General features: G+C 57.3%; 1 protein-coding gene and 1 pseudogene across 1 annotated transcript; both read right to left on the reverse strand.

The window, feature by feature from the left end:
- Window positions 1–1,345: 1,345 nt before the first annotated feature.
- LOC100845985 lies at window positions 1,346–2,478 on the reverse strand. Its single transcript, XM_014898425.2, has 2 exons — window positions 2,086–2,478; window positions 1,346–2,021 (listed from the first exon to the last, which is right to left on the reverse strand). The coding sequence occupies exons 1-2, from the start codon at window positions 2,419–2,421 to the stop codon at window positions 1,578–1,580; spliced, it is 780 nt and encodes a 259-aa protein (XP_014753911.1). The 5' UTR covers window positions 2,422–2,478; the 3' UTR covers window positions 1,346–1,577.
- Window positions 2,479–2,674: 196 nt separating this feature from the next.
- On the reverse strand, window positions 2,675–4,042 carry LOC106866047 (annotated as a pseudogene).
- Between the last annotated feature and the right edge of the window lie 12,840 nt (window positions 4,043–16,882).

The following is a 16,882-nucleotide window of genomic DNA, read 5'->3' on the forward strand; positions in this document are numbered from 1 at the left end:
GGCACCTGGGTTATAGACGACCCTGGCATGAACCCTTGCTAACGTCCTATCGCTTAGATGAACTCTGGAGCTTGCGTCTGAGTTCATTTTAGCCGCGCCATACCCTGACAGATCCTTCTGATTCCGCTACTCGCACACTCTACGTGTTCTTTAGCCTCAGGCAATGCCTAATCCACGACGACTACACCCCAGAACTTCACTTTCCTCAGCTAAGACAACTCGATCTTGCCCGGGTCGGCATCTCGGAACAATCGATCGATAACCTGATCGGCAGTTGCCCTGTTTTGGATTCGCTAAACATCGACAGTTGCTTTGGTTTCACTCTCCTCCGGATCAGATCCCGGTATCAAAAGCGTCGATTTGGATATGGTTATTGGGCTGCTGAAACATTTTCCATTCTTGGAAAATCTAAAGATCCTCCTAGCGATGATGATTCTGAACCGATAGCTCATCCTGTTAACCTGCTCGCCTGATCATATAACTGCTCTAAGTGTTCCATCTTCTATGGTTTTTTCATAACGTCACTACAGATCAGCGGAAAAAATGGCTGGAAGCCGTAAAGACCGGTATCGGAGCCTGAAACTCCGGCACCGGGGATGTTGGGCCCCCCCTCTTTTGGTTCGGTGGAGGGCGAAGGGGATTGCTTCGGCAATCGCCGGCGTGGCCAATGACACGAGGTCAGGTCTTTATGATGCGCGTCGTGGAAGAAGTTGACGAACGTCAGATGCTGTAACATCCCAAATTTCACAAACCTTTCATCATGCATTTGCATTCATAAGTATCATGCCATCTATGCATTTTTGGCCATTTAAAAAAAAATTGTTATGAATTTTTTTGAATTCCCTTTCAAAGCCTTCTTTATTTTAAATCTGTTTTTCACCTCTCCTTGGCAAACTGGATTTTCAACCCAATAGGGTTTTGATCATAAAAGGGGTTTATTGCATAAATGAGCTACCCTATAATTTTTGGTATTTAAATTGGAGTTGAAAACTATTTTATTTTAATTGTTATAAAGCCCTAATGGTTTGTTTGGATGTAAGTATTCAACTGAGGAATTGAATTGGGATGGGAATGCCAACTCTGTGTGGTATTGGAATTGGCCTCCAATGCCAATTCTGATGTTTGGATATGCATGATATTGGTTGTTGGAATTAAAGGGTAGGATCCAATTCCAAATCATGTTTGGATGTATAGACTATGGAATTGATAACTTTGTTGAGTTTGGACCGTATACAATTGTCTACATGTATGGATTTTTTTTATAATACTAGGATGTTTATATATTAATTGTCACACATAACAACATAAAAAATATTTAGAAAAAGGCTGGGCGGCTGCTAGCTTGTACGGTTATGAAGCAAAATCAGGTTGCTCCTCAAACAAGTCAAGTAGATGTTTCCTCATTGCAGACTCCAGAACATGACATTAATACATAGCAAAATACAAGTCAGGTAGATGTGGCTCCTCAAACAAGTCTTTTACAGAAACATAACACTACTGGACAGTTCATTAATAGCGAAATACATGGTAGTTCGGAGCATGAACCATACATGATAGTTCGAACATGATAGCATCCATCAAGCCAAGCTCAAGAGCCATGCCTTCCTCAAGGTCATGGGAAGCTCCATGAGTGATTCAAACAAGCGCTCACTAAGACTCAGCTTTTCGTAAGCTTTTAGCATATCACATTCCGCCAAATCTGGTATAATCTGAAGTGCTGCAAGGATTTCAGCTGAAGGAGTAACCTTTGGCAAAGTAAGTGGATCGGTTGTCTTCAAAACTTCTTGAAATTCTGCCTTCATGTCTCCCATCATGCATAAAATAGCATCCCCAGTGCGTAGCCTCTTCTGGTTCTGGGGTATGTCTGGAGATTCTTCAAGAACGTGTGTGTCTTCTTCTTGAACACACTCAGCTGCTGTCTTGGCACCTTCACCGGTTGCATGGTCTTTTGAATAGATGGTGCTTATTTGGTCCCAATTCATCACTACCTTGGTCTTGTAGCTACCTGCTGCCTTGTTAGCCTACACAATACACACATACATTACATTAGAATGGTGCAGTGAACTTAATTTTACCGATATGTACCTCCACATATTTAGACCACACATCCTCACTGTCGATTGACAGCTTGTTATTCTCCCAATCCCAGCCAAAGCCACTCTGAGCTAGTATCTTGCTAATGACCTCATAATGCTTGTCAAAAGTTTTGCATCTTGCTGTCATGTTGTCCTTTGTAATGTCCACCCCACATGTATCCTTTACATGCCTAATGCAAGCATTGTATACATGCGGCTTCCAACCATTTTGAGCATGATCACCATTGTTGTGACGCTCAACAAGGACAGCCAACAATGCCGTGTCCATGTCAGGAGTCCATGTAAGGTAACCCCTACTTCCTTTCTTTCCATTTGCTTCAGCCATGCTTCTATATAAGTGAAATAAATAAATGGATGGGCATAAAATTAAGGATGTATAGAGCAGTATGATAAAGCAGCATATATATTAATTTCAAGATGATGCATGTACAAAGTATCACAAAAGACACCATCATGGTCAGCTATGCTATCACATAAAAGCCGCCATCAGCAAGCCACCACACAAAAGTTGGGCACCATCACCGAGCTAGCACAAAAAAGGTCACCTTCAGCTAGCTATCTACTCCATCACTAGTTAGCTACTCCATCTCTAGTTCTGCATGTCTCACAAGGTACTTGGCATACATGTCATTAGCAAATTGCTGCCTATAGTTGGTCCATTCAGCGGTGACTTGCACAGTTCTAATTACCATAGAATCATCTATGGGTTCAACTGGCATAGCTGCTAGTTCAGCATCGACTTCAGGCAGCAATAAGTTATCCCTCACATGCTGCCTATCCCTTGTAAAGTTGTGTAACACACAACAAGCATTAATAATTCGAATCTGCAATAATATTAGTTCGTAGTCAGCATTTGCTATCTAGAAATAATTTGGTTACGACCATATGGACATTTGTTACCTGGTCCTTTATGTCAAAAAGAAATTGAGTACATAGGATGGCCCATTTTTTCTTCCACAAGCCAAAAGTTCTCTCTACAACATTTCTAGCACGAGAATGATGCAAGTTATACAACTCTTTGGCTGTGTGGGGTTGTTGTTGACTTGAAACCCACTCTTTCAAGTGGTATCGAGTGGATCGGAATGGAGATAGAAATCCAGGTCCATTGGTGTAGCCAGCATCAACTAAGTAGAATTTTCCTATTGTCAAGGAAATAAGTTAGCTAGCAACCAATGATGAGAAATAAAATGCCAAGTGAAAGAGCCGTACCCTTAGGTACAACAAATGCATCTTGGCGATTGGGTCTCATGGCATCACGCAACACTCTCGATCTGAAGTTGAGCCCTCCCAGCCAGGCAGAACATATAGAAATTTCATGTTCCAATCAACCACACCTAGCATGTTAGTGGTGATAGATTGCTTTCTATTCCTATACCTCCCTTGGTCAGCAACATCAACCATAACATCCACATGACACCCATCTAGTGCTCCAAGTGCATTGCCAAACCACTTCCATTTGTAATCATTGGGAGGGGGGATTGAAGGATCGGGAAGCTTGATGAACTCGTTAGTTAGAGATAGGATGGCTGATAACACAGTACAGAAGTGCCTACTGATAGTCTCTAAAGACCGCTTGTAGGTGCCACGCAGCAATCTCATTTTAAGACCATGTCCAACAACTAGTAAGAACATGGCAACCTTTTCTTCTACAGTCACATATATGCTATCTTTGAGACCACACTTCTCACGCAACAAAGTGCAAAGATCATGGAAGTTTCTTTTGGTTAAGCGTAGCTCATCATAGCAGGTTACATCGGACCCATCGTACATTTCTTTCAGTAGATATTTCCTAAGACCACGCCTATGCTCATAATCATTAAAGCATCCTAAATTCCTTGGTGCCCTCTGCATACTAAGATAAGCTAGAGCTAGACATGACATCTCAAAATAAGCCTTTGTCAACAATATCCTTTTTCTCTTTCTTCTTCTGTTCTCTTCAGAAATATAAGCAACCAAGTCTAGTTTAGACATGGTGCAGCTACAATGCACACACCGTTTGTGAATTAATTTTTCAGAGAGTAGTTATTCAGACATGGTGCAGCTACAAAATCATACTACACTAGGCATACATCAAATTGGGAGCAGAAAATAGGAAGATCATACCTCCAATAAGCCTCACGTGGTACCAATTGTTCAGGGAATTCTGCAATTGAAACAGATCTGAAGATTAGCCCCCAAAAAAATGTTGATTTCGGCTGCAGTTAAGAGGGGGATTGGGGAGGATTCGATGGAGCAGAGGAGGGCCAGAGAGAGGACGTCTTGGGGAGATGCAGAGGTGGGCTAGGAGGAGTCAGCCGCCCGCCGTAATTCCGCCTCCCGTCGCACCTTTCTGCTGCTACCCGTCGACCTAGGGTTGGAGGAGGCAGCTGGAGTGGAGGGACGACTAAGGGAGGATAAGGACTAGGAGGAGGAAGGCCTGAGAAGAGGAAGAACAGGGAGGAGGACGGTGGGGGAGGGGCGTACCTGCGTCGTCGCCGCCGCCGGGGCAAGTGGCTCCGTGCTCTTCTCCTCCTCTCCTCTCCTCCCTCGCTCGCTCTGTCTCTTGTTCTGTTCGAACCGGTACGCAGGAGCCAATTCCAACCAAAACCGAGTGAAACCCCTCGGTATCGCGGGAAAGTAAGTGGAGGCGCGCGGGAGGAGACTCGGAATTGGTTTGGAATGCCGCGCGCGAATGCCAGGAACATCCAAACGCTGGAATTCGGCTCTTCAAATTCCGGATGGGAAATTCCAGGCTCCAATTCTTACATCCAAGCGCCGGCAAGAGGGGGAGGAATGATTCCCTGCCTGCCGTGCCGAGGAAGAAGGCGCACATGGACGCCGGCAGTGGCGCCGACCCGGCCGACACAGGGGCCCGCAGCGCCGCCCCCGCACCTGCCGGCGACCCAGCCCCGATGGAGGTGGCACCGGCAACAGGTACCGCTCCTTCCCGCTTCCTTACCTGTATTTCCATTTGCCAATTAATCCTGCAACTGTACCTTCCTTTTCCGTAGGCGACGCTCCGCCCGCAGCAAACCTCCTGGAGACACCTGCCGGGACGGAGGAGGAGGGGGAGCTCCCCCCGCAAGCCCAGCGGCCCCGCAAGGTAATCATCTAGAGCCCCCGCGTTTGCCTCCGGGCAACTCGTTTAGCTTCCCACTTCTCATACTTCTCGCTGTTGTAGGCCCAAGCGCGGCTGCACCGGCTGCGGGCGCTACAGTGGTTGACCTCGACTCCGACGTCGAGGTTACGGGGATGACGGAGGAGCCGGAGGCAGTCCCCACGCCAAGCCCTGCTACGCCGGCCACTGCGGCAACGGCGACCACCGCCGCCGCCGGGATGGCGTCCGGTGACGCGTCCGCAGCCACAAATGCCGCTGGCGCGGATTCTTCTGCCGCCCCACAGGGGGCGGTCCCTGCCGGGGGCGCGGCAACCTCACCAGCCCCGTAGTCCCCAGACGCGGGTGAGGGGGAGGTTGCGGAGGAAGAGCAACAGGATGCTCCGCCGCAAGCGGATAACCCCCCGCCCAGCTATTCGGTGGCGGGGACTTCGTCGTCGTCGGCCGCCACCTTCGACACCGAGCTCGGCACCCTTGCCGGGGTGGCTTGGAATCCCATCACTTGGGATCCGAGCGTCTTCGACCGGCGGCACCGGTTCCTTGACGCTGTCAAGGACCCACAGCTGGCCTTCGTCACCACCTTCAACGAGGTGAGGGAGCACCAGCTTAGTGCACCGAGCTCCAGGGAGCTCTGGACTCGCTAGTGGCGGCCCAGGCGGAAACCAAGAAGGAGCACGCTGAGGTGCTCGCTGCAGCCCAGGTCCGGATCGATGAGAAGAGCGATCTGATTGCCAACTATCTCGGCGAGATCCAAGGCCTGCGCGTCAAGCTGGAGGTGCGGATCAAGGCCACCGAAAGTGCGGTGGACGCGTCAGCTCGGCACGAGATCCAGCTCAACGCTGCCAAGGACAAAGCGGCCCGGCTCGAGACCGAGCTGGCCACTGTCCGGGAGGAGCTCGTCGAGGCCGGCAAGGACAACGCGACCTAGGCCGCGGAGCTCGTCTCGCTGGCAAGCCGCCTCCGCAAGGCCAAGAAGGCCACGCTCGACGCCCGGCTCCACCACGGCACGCTGATCGGGCAACGGCAGCTGGAGATAGAGAAGCTGCTCAAAATCGCCCAAGCGCTGTGCGACCTGCTGCCTCGGTTCGAGCTGCAGGCCGCGGAGGTGGACGACATGGACGTCTCCACGCTGATCCCGTTCTTCTCTGACTTGGTGGGGAAGTTCACGGCGCTCGACGTCTGGATCACCAAGTTTGGCGCTGACGAGGTTGCCAACTGCGCCCGGGAGGTTGCCGGGATGATCCTTCCATGGGTGCACCTCCGGGGCCCGGAGTTCCCCTTCGAGACGCTGCTGGACGCCTGGTCGGACAGCGAGGACGAACCCACCCACACTCAGGCAGTGCGTGGGTTTGTCGACGAGGTGGTCGAGCGGATGCAGCGGAAGCCGGACCCCGAGCCGTCCCCAGAGCCCTCGGTGGAGGACGCTGGCCACTAGCTGCCGCAGCCCCCTGCCGTTTCCTTGTTTACCTTCTTTTGTTTCCGTCCTGCGAGTATGGCGCTTTGCGCCGTTTGAACAATTATTGTTTCATTAGTTCATGTAATCGTTTGCTGCTTTGTTAATCCAGCTCTTTAGTTCTGTTTAATCCTTGTTCCTTGTTCCCAGGGCTGCCTCGCGGGGTGGATCCCTTCGCCCTTGTGTGTTGTGCTTTGTGTTGCCGGGGACTCGCGCGCTTCACCCTTGACCGGACCAGGGACCCAGGACGGACCCGCAGTACCGACCTGGGGTCAAGCAGTAGCGGTGAGCCACTCCGCTTGCGGGGTAACTACTCCAAGCCATGCCCTCCCGGGACGGACCCAGAAGCCGCATGGGGAGCGCACTCCCCCCGCAAGCGTCCTTCTAACACCCCGGCCACACACAGGTTTCGGGGCCACACTTAGCGAGGCAGCGTTCAGTTAAGTTTAGTTCTCAGATAGTCTATCGGTCAGGTTCAAGCACTTAGCTTTTCGTTTGGTCTCGTGCTCGATACACTTGCCGGAGGTGTGCGCCTGGTACGTCGCTCCTGAGAGAGCCTGTTTGAAGGATGCGGCAGGATCGCTGCCGGCGACAAGCGCCGATGACGATACTACCGCCGCGTCTCCGCTGCAACCCTCGCCTTTGGAAGAGCCCTTGCTTTCGGAGGAACCTGTTCCGAGGGGTGTAGTAGGGACGCCGTGACATCCTCGCCACCACCGGCAGACGCGGGTGGCGACACATCACGGCGTCCCCGCAGCAGCCCTCGCTGCTTGGGGAAAGTCCACCTGAGGGACGCAGCAAGGACGCTGTGGTGGGCCGGAGCGAACGGCGAGCGCCGGCACCGGCACCATCACAGCGTCCTCGCGGCGACCCTCGCCTCTGGAGGCGTCCTCTGGAGGGGTGCGGCAGGGACACTATGGCAGTGCAACCATCTGCGCTGAGCACCGATGGCATGCACCACCATAGTGTCTCCGCGGCAACCCTCGCTCCCTGCGGAGATACCCTGTGGAGGGATGCGGCAGGGGCACTGCGGCTGTGCACCCGTCAGTGCTGAGCGCTGATGGAATGCACCCCCATAGTGTTTTCGCGGCAACCCTCGCCCCGGAGCCGATCGCTAGAGGAGGTGTGGCAAGGACACGGCGGCAGTGCACCCGCCGGCACCGAGCGCGGTGGGATGCACCACCACCGTGTCTCTGCGACACCCCTCGGAGTGGGCTCGGTGGGGGATGCGGCAAGGGCGTGACGGCTGTCGTCGCTCGGTGCTCCAACACCGGGGGCGTGCAGCCACATCCCCCTTTTAGGTTCGGTACAGGCGTCTGGGGCGGAAACCCGGTTATCGCCGGCACGGCCGATGAGGCCCTATGGGGCCGGTGAGACCAAGTGCCAAGTGGGCGTGCTAGTACCAAAACAAATGTACACCCGTTTTTTACCCAGGTTCGGGCCACCCGGAGGTGTAAAACCCTACGTCCTGCCTGTCTGACCTGATACTGATTGCGGATCAAGCATTTACAAGTTTTTGCCGGGCCAGTTCCCGGGGTTCCTCTCAATGGCTAAGTACTCCTTACTATTCTCTGCTTGCTGTCTACCGGAACCAACTGACCAACTCACTACCCTCCCAACTGTCTGAACCGTCAACCGTCTAACCGTCTAACCCTCTAACCCTCTTGACCGTTGGCATGGGTCCTCCTTCTATACACAAGGGGATGCCACATGTGCCACGGTGCATGGGCTACAAGTGTCCAACGGGGAGGCACGCAACTCTCCCTGGTGAGCTGGGGGCATGCATGGGTGTCGTCGCTCGGTGCTCCGACACCGGGGGCGTGCAGCCACGTCCCCCTTTTAGGTTCGGTAGGGGCGTCTGGGGCTGAGACCCGGTTATCACCGGCACGGCCGATGAGGCCCTATGGGGCCGATGAGACCAAGTGCCAAGAGGGCGCGCCAGTACCAGAACAAATGCACACCCGTTTTTTATCCAGGTTCGGGGCACCCGGAGGTGTAAAACCCTACGTCCTGCCTGTCTGAACTGATACTGATTGCGGAGCAAGCATTTACAAGTTTTTTGCTGGGCCAGCTCCCGGGCTTCCTCTCAATGGCCAAGTACTCCTTACTATTCTCGGCTTGCTGTCTACCGGAACCAACTGATCAACGTGCTGTAGGGCACAGAACCGGCCGTTACCAAACGACCGGGCGTCATAAAGCTTCCACTGTTGCCAACGGGGAGCAACACTTTGCCCTTTCGCCTCCATCCTCTTCCGCTCTTGCCAGCTTCCGCCCTCGCTCCCCATGGCGCCCCCCACCACCAGGAAGGGGAAGGAGGTCCAGTCTTCGAAGAAACCCGCGACCAGCAAGACCGAGGCGGCACTCAAAGCGGCCGCCGCCAAGGACCAGAAGAGGCGGGAGATGCGCGCAAAAGTAGCCTTCTTCCGCCCCGGCTACAACGGTGAGGCGCTGGGGAAGCTCCGGCACGTCGTCGCCTCCAACTTCAACGAGCACGGGGAAACGCGGATCTTCCCGGCGGGCATCAAACACCAGGATAACGACTTTCGGGTGTTCGCGCGCTACCTCCTCTGCGGCATGGTGCCGCCCTTCTCTCTGTTCCTCCACGCGCTGATGGAGTCTTATCAGTTGCGGGTGGCGCAGCTCCACCCCACCTCGCTCTTCCTCCTCGCCACCTTTCCGTTCCTCTGCGAGGCGTTCGTGGGGGTGATGCCGTCGGTGGGGCTCTTCCGCCATTACTTTTACCCGCGAGTCGACAACGCGAAGGCGATGTCGTCGGGGGTGGTTTTCCGCGCCCGCGACCAGATGAAGTCGGAGTTCATCGTCCGGTCGTGGAAGAAGATCGAAAAAGAGTGGCGGGGCGACTAGGGCTGGGTCCGAGTGGAGGACCCCCAGGAGTTCATCCAGCCGCCGACGGAGCTACCGGTGCCCCAGATCGGCTGGCAGGATAGGTACCATCGCGACGCCGACCTCCTCCCCATCGTGGAGAAGATCAAGGCGTTGCGGCTAGCGGGGCTCACAGATGTCGACGTGGCACGCACCTTCGTCCATCGACGCATAGCCCCGCTGCAGCTGCGTTCCCGGCCCGCGTGGATGTCCACGGGCTCCGGGGACAGGACACGCCTCCAGGCGGACGGCATGGACTTGGAGTCCCTCAGGACGTGGGTGAGGGGGGTCTCCGGCGAGGTCTTCCAGTCGACGGAGTTCCCGCCGGGGGTCTCCGCTCTCCATGCCGGCGTCAAGGCGCTCAACGACATCGTCGGCGCCTTCCCGCCCTGCAACGAGTGGGGGCTGATGGACGACACCCCCACCCGCGTCCCGCACGCTCCCCCGAAACCACCCCGCGGGAAGCAGGTGCTCGAGGAGAGCGAGGGCGGGTCCACGCCCAGCTGGCCCTCCCTCCGGTCGCTGGACGATGAGGCGGGCCAGGTGGCCGCGTCCCCGTAAGTCGTCGCCGTGGAGGACGACGAGGAAAGGAGCGACAGCGCGCCCCTGATCGTGAGAAGGTCGAGGGCGTTCGCGGCAGCCGCCGCCACCTCCTCAACAGCGACGTCCGCCCCGGCAGCGACCCCAACCTGGCGGCGGCCGCCGCTCCTGGGGCGCCCGTTGGTACCGCGATGGCAGCGGCGGCTACAAGGGCCGCGAGTGACTCGGCGGCGGCGCCTGCGTTGGCGGCGGCCGCCAGCTCTGCGGCGGGAACTGGTCCCGGGGTGCCCGTCGGTACCCCGGCTACTCCAGCACCGGCGGGGGTCTCCGGTACCCCGGCGACGGCCTTCGCTCCGGTAGCGGGCGCTCCGCGAGCTTGGCGCCCGGTGTCGCGGCGGCATCGCCATCGACTCCCGGAGCTCTCCGGGTCACGGCGACACCGCGGGCGCCCACGGCGCCGCCCGCCCCGGGGGTCTTCCGGGCTTCGCGCTCCGGCGCAACCCTCCAAAGTCCTCCTCGCCGGCGGGCGCCAGCAAGAGGGCAAGGAGCGATTCCCCGCCCGGCTCGCCAAGCAAGAGGACGCGCACTGACGCTGGCGGCGCCACCGATCCTGAAGCCTCGGGGGCCAGCGTCGCCGCGGGCGCGTCCCATGGCGACCCAGCCCCAGCAGAGATAGAGCCGGCACCGGGTATGTCTTCGTTGATTCTCTGCAACTGCAATTTCTGTTAGCAAAATTCACGAACATACCTTCTCTTTCTACAGCAAGCGGCAGCTCGGCCGCGGCAAGACCCTTGGATGCTCCCGCTGGCGCAGGCGAGGTAGGGGAGGCTGCACCGACAAGCCCGACAGCTGCACAAGGTAACCGCCCCGGTCGCCCTTGTTCGCCTTCGATAGCACCAACCATCTCCTACCCTCATGCTTTTACACGGTTGCAGGCACAAGTGCGCCCGCGCCCGGAACAGGAGCGGTCGTGGTCGACCCCGACTCGGTCGTCGGGACCGCGGGGGCGGAGGGGGAGTCGAAAACGGCTCCCACGTCCGGCCCCGCTGCGACGGACACAGCGGCAGCCGTGGAGGCCGCCGCCGCCGCCGCCGCCGCGGCACCCGGCGACGCGCCCGAAGCCGCGGACGTGGCCGGCTCGGGATCACCCGTCGTCCAACAGGGGACGACTCCGGCCGGAAGCAGGGAGCCCTCTCCAACCCCGGTGCCCCGGAGCCTAGGCGCGGGGGAAGTTGTCGGGGAAGGACAGCAAGACCCCCGAGAGCAAGTCGGCGACCCCGCGCTCAGCTCCACTTCGGCAGCTGGGGCTTCATCATCCTCGGGGGCCCTCCCCGGCACCGACCTCGGCACCCTCGCCGGGGTCGCTTGGAATCCTCTTACCTGGGATCCGAGCGTCTTCGAGCGTGGCCACCGGTTCCTGGACGCCGTCCGGGACCAGCAGTTCGCCTTCGTCACCTCCTACAATGAGGTGAAGGAGCACCACACCGCCGCCAAGAATCAACTCGGCGAGGTGTGGGAGGCCGTCGAGAGAGAGAGCGGCGCAAATTCTCCCAGCTGCGTGAGGAGGCGCGCCTCGCCGAAGAGGAGGCGTGGCTGGCCCGGCAAGCCCTGGAGGTTGCTCGGGAGCCGGTAGTCTCGGAGACCGAGCTCCGTCCGCAACGGGAGGTCCAGCACGGAGCTCCAAGGAAGGCTCGACGCAATGGCGGCAACCCTAGAAGCTTCCCGGAAGGAGCATGCCGAGGTGCTCGCGACGGCCCAGGCGCGGCTGGACGAGAAGAGCGAGCTGATCGCCAACTACCGCGGCGAAATCGAAAGACTCCGCGTCCTGCTGGAGGTGCAGGTCAAGGCCGCCGAGGACGCGGTGAGAGCGGCGACTTAGCACGAGGCCGAGCTCAACTTGGTCAAAGGCAAAGCGGCCGGGCTTGAGGACGAGTTGGCCGCCGTCCGGGAAGAGCTCGCCAAGGCCGGCGAGGCCAACGCGACCCAGGCCTTAGAGCTTGCGAAGCTGGAGGGCCGCGTCAGCAAGGCCAAGAAGGCTGCGCAAGACGCCCAACTCCATCATGGCACGCTGATCGGGCAGCGGCAGCTTGAGACGGAGAAGCTGGCGAAGATCGCCGAGTCGCTGCGCGACCAGCTGCCTAAGTTCGAGCTGCAGGCGGCGGAGGTGGACGGCACGGACGTCACGACGCTGATCCCCTTCTTCTCCGACTTGTTGGGGAAGCTCGGGGCGCTCGACGTCTGGATCGACGATGTCCAGTCACCAGACCGCGAACGGCCATGCCGACGGGATGGCATGCAGGGCCTGGGCTGGTTGGTTGCTCTTCTTTGAGTGGAACTGGCACGCTTCGCACGTCCTCACCAGCCGCTCTGCGTCGGCCAGGGCCGTGGGCCAGTAGAAGCCATGCCGGAAAACTTTCCCGGCCAAAGCCCGGGAGACCACATGGTGCGAACATGTGCCTCGATGTATGTCTTCCAACAGCGCACACCCTTCTTCCTGCGACACGCAAAGGAGTTTGACACCATTCGCACGCCTGCGGTAGACGCTGCCGTCTATCACAGTGTACATCTTGGCTTGCCGCGCTACGCGCTCTGCGGCGACGTCATCCTCCGGGAGAGCCTCTCCTTTCAAATAGCGGGCGATCTCTTCTGCCCAGGGAGGAATTTCTCTTCTAGCGCATGCCGCCATATCAGCGGCATGGACCCCTGCTACTGCAGGGGTTCCCTCGGTTGCCGGAGGGGCATCCCCGGCAGCCGGCTGGGGGGTGACTGAAGGAGCCAGTTGCTTCTGACAGAACACCCCCACCGTAGGCTTCCGGCGCTCTGCTGCCATCTTGGCCAGCTCGTCAGCAGCGAAGTTGTCCCTTCGCTTGACGTGCTCAAAGCGCAAACCCTTGAACTTCCGTTCCAGCTTGTGATACGGGTGCGGGTGGCCCGATCTTTCGATGAGATTGGTAACTCTCGATTTGGGTAGGAGGTGACGTTGACGATCCGACTACGGCCTAGGAGGCAGCGCCTTAGCAATCGATACACCAACTCCAGAGGGTTATTGATCACGCGGGGGCACGATCAACCTGACCACGAAGGTCTTTGTTCCTGCAAGCAATCGAAGAACAAGCAAGAACAAGATAAATAGCGGATGCAATCTGAAATTGCGAATATACTATATCAAACCAATGTCTCAACGAGACGATAAGTTGGAGTCTTGACGACAGTAAAACAGGTGGTCTAACCGACACACGCGATTAGATGGCTAAACTTTATCTAATCAAAACCCAAGGCTCCTTAGGGGGGCTCATGGGGTATATAAAGGAGGAGGGAGAGATATTTTCGTCCACCTTGAATAAGGAGTCCGAAATCCAAATCTATCTCTAACTTTCCTAACAAACTACAACTCTTTAGGAAACAGAAAAACAGATCCGTCAGCTTGTTTTGTCCGTCACGGTCAGCACGAGTCGAATCTCTTGATGGGGCCAGATCCGTTGGAAAGGTCTTGTAATTACCTTTCCAACAAGTACTTGTTTGCTTGATTTGGACTCCGGATGCGGCCTGGGTGATTAAAACAAATTCGGGTCTCCTGGCAGCTCGGACCCGAATCAGATTCAACTTTAATTCGTGATATCTTTCTCTAGCAAGCTCCGAATCATGTGCCGTTTGATTTGTTGGAAAGTACACTTGAAATCCTTCCCTCTCAGCTGTATGAATGCTTGATTCTTGTTGGCCCTCCCGTTCGCCTCCACCGTATGTCATCTTGACCTTGGACTTGAAAAGTTCGACAAGATGCCTACGTAATAAAACGAGACAAGATAGTAGTAGCTCCACCTCTTCATAAATATGACAATGAAAACAATTACTACTTGAATTCACCTGATTATAAATCTTGTCAACTATTATAGAATTGAGGGTACCAAAGGTCGTATCCATGGTTAGCATGTCCATATCAGCTTGCGGACCTCTTCTATGTACAGCGCCATTTGAGGGCAATCGTAGTCCTTGTTCACCTGGTTGATCACAAGCTGGGAATCACCGTGAACAACGAGGCGCTTAATGTCGAGGGCGATCGCTGCCCGCAGCCTGACAAGCAGGCCTTCGTACTCCGCCGTGTTGTTGGTGGAGTTAGCGAAGTCGAGTTGGACGGCGAACCGCAGCTGGTCCCCTGTGGGTGAGTCGATGACGACCCTAGCCCCCACTCCCTGGAGACTGAACGCACCGTCGAAGTAGAGGACCCAGTGGTCCTCGTCCAGCTTGCCGGGAAGGCCGGTCTCCGACTCACTTTCTTCTACGCCCGTGGACGAGGATGGGCGGTGACCTTAGGTATCGCTTGAGTTCCTGGAGCGCCGCCTCGGCCTCAGCAGTCCAGTCGACGGGACCCTTCTTCTTCATTACCTGGAAGAAAGGCAGGGCACGCTCGCCCAGCCTGGAGATGAAGCGTCCAAGCGCGGCAACGCAGCCGTTGAGTCGCTGGACCTTGCGGGGGGCCTCCATCTTCTCGATGGCTTCTATTTTGGTCGGGTTGGCCTGTATCCCCCGGTGTGAAACCAAGAAACCCAGAAGCTGCCCGGAGTTGACACCGAAGGTGCACTTATCAGGGTTCTGCCTGAGCTTGATCTTGGGGAGGTTGTCAAATGTCTCCCGCAGGTCATCAATCAGCGAGTCCCTACGCTTCGATTTGATGACGATGTCATCCATGAAGGCCTCCGCGTTGCGGCCTAGCTGGGGCCCCAAACATTCTCGCAGGGCGCGCTGGAATGTGGAGCCCGCGTTCTTCAACCCAAAAGGCATGCACGTATAGCAGTAGCAGCCAACCGGGGTGATAAACGCCGTCTTTTCCTCATCCTCGACCGCCATCTTGATTTGATGGTAGCCGGAGAAAGCATCCAGAAAACTCAGCAGGTCACAACCAGCGGTAGAATCAACTATCTGGTCGATACGGGGTACAGGGAAGGGATCCTTGGGGCACGCACGGTTAAGATCGGTAAAATCTACGCACATGCGAAGCTTATTCCCCCCTTTGGGCACTACTACAGGGTTAGCCAGCCAAGTGGGGTACAAAACTTCTCTGATCGCCCCGGCAGACTTGAGCTTGCCCACCTCTTGCTTGATAAAATCTTTCCGCTCTTGTGCCTGCCGCCGGATCTTCTGCTTGACGGGGTGCGCGTCCGGGCGCACCGCGAGCTGATGCTCAATCACCTCCCTGGGGACTCCGGGAAGGTCCGACGGTTCCCAGGCGAACACGTCGGCGTTTTCCCGGAGGAAGGTGACGAGGGCGCTTTCCTATTCGGCGGTCAGGTTCGCACTGATGGTAACGGTGCGCTCCTTATCGCCGGCTTGGAGGGGCAGCTTCTTCACTTTGGCGGCCTCCTCCCGGAGCCCTCGCCGCTTGCCGGGACGCGAGCCCTCGCCGCTTGCCGGAACTCGAGCCGGCGCCTCCTCCGGCTAGCCCTTGCGGGGTGGCGCGGGCCTTCTTCGTTGCCGGGGCGTCACCCGGCAAGGCGTCGTCCTCGACAACACCTTCGTCGCCGGCATCAGCTGCAGCAGCGGCCCGGACAACCTCGCCAACGCACCAAGCTGCGTCTTTGAGATCGCATCCGATGGAGAGGACTCCGTAGACGGACGGCATCTTCATCACTCCGTAGGCGCAATGCGTAGCCGCCATAAACTTGATCAGCGCCGGCCGACCAAGGATCCCGTTGTAGGGCAACGGGGTATGCGCCACGTCGAACACTATGTGCTCGGTCCTGAATGCTTCCCGGGACCCGAAGGTGACCGGCAGCATGATGCGTCCCGGGGTTCACCCCCCGGAACGGTTCGGTGGGCTTCAGCTGCTCCATCGGCAGCTGAAGCTTTTCCACCAGCCTGGCGGACAGGAGGTTAAGCCCCGCTCCGTTGTCCCCCCGCACCTTGGTCACCGTCATATTGCTAATGATCGGCGAGACGACGAAGGGTAATACCCCGGAACCCAATTGTCACACCGGGTGATCGTCAGCGCTGAAGGTGCTCGGCACGTGCGACCACCTCAGCGGCTGTTGTGGCTCCGCATCCGGCAACAGCGCGCACACGTCGCGGGTGAGGCGCTTCACCGCGGCGTGGGATGGGAGAGCGTAAGCTCCCCCATGGATGCAGGCGACGCCACGAGACTCCTGGAAAACCGGCTCGTCGCCGCCGGAAGAGTCGGACTCGCGCTGCTCCTTGGCGCGCGCCCTGTCACGCCCCCGAGGAGGGCGTTCCCGCACAGCGAGGGATTGGTTGCGCCCTCCTTGGGGTTCAACCCTGCCGGCACCACCGCCGGCCGGCCTCGGACCCGGTCTAGGGTCGTTCGGGCAATCTCGGGAGAGATGCCCGATGTCGCCACAATTGAAGCAGGCGCCGGCGGCACGGCGCTCCTCGTGGCGCTGCTCCCGCCGCTGCTTGATCCTTGGAGTTGTTGTGGATAGAGCAGCGGGGCGCGTCACCCTGCTTTCCGCCAGACTCTCCCCCCGGCGAGGCCTTCTTCGTGGGCCTCGCAGCAGGAGCCCCCGAGTCCGCAGCGAGGACTTGCCAGGGCTTCTTCGACGAGCCCTCGCCAGGGCTCGCGGCAGCCTGGGCTGCCAGCTCGGGCGCTAGGCGCCCCTCCTCAGCCATGGCGCACTTGTGTGCCAAGGCGTACAAGTCCTGCGTCGTCCGGATCCGATGCGTGCTCAGCTTCTCACGCATCTTGGGATCGCGGACGTTGATGGCGAAGGTGTTGCTGATGGCGGCCGCCTCCGCCTCCGGGATAGAATAGGAGAGATTGGAGAAGCGACTAACGAAGGCCGGCAACGTCCCTCCCGGTTTTTGCAC

This window comes from Brachypodium distachyon, chromosome 2, assembly GCF_000005505.3.
Source record: "Brachypodium distachyon strain Bd21 chromosome 2, Brachypodium_distachyon_v3.0, whole genome shotgun sequence".
Lineage (NCBI taxonomy): Eukaryota > Viridiplantae > Streptophyta > Magnoliopsida > Poales > Poaceae > Brachypodium > Brachypodium distachyon.

Coding starts and splice junctions, on each gene's coding strand:
- LOC100845985 (XM_014898425.2), bottom strand. CDS start 2,421: ATGGCTGAAGCAAATGGAAAGAAAGGAAGTAGGGGTTACCTTACATGG. Junction 2,022..2,085: donor TGTGGTCTAAATATGTGGAG/GTACATATCGGT, acceptor TGTATTGTGTAG/GCTAACAAGGCAGCAGGTAG.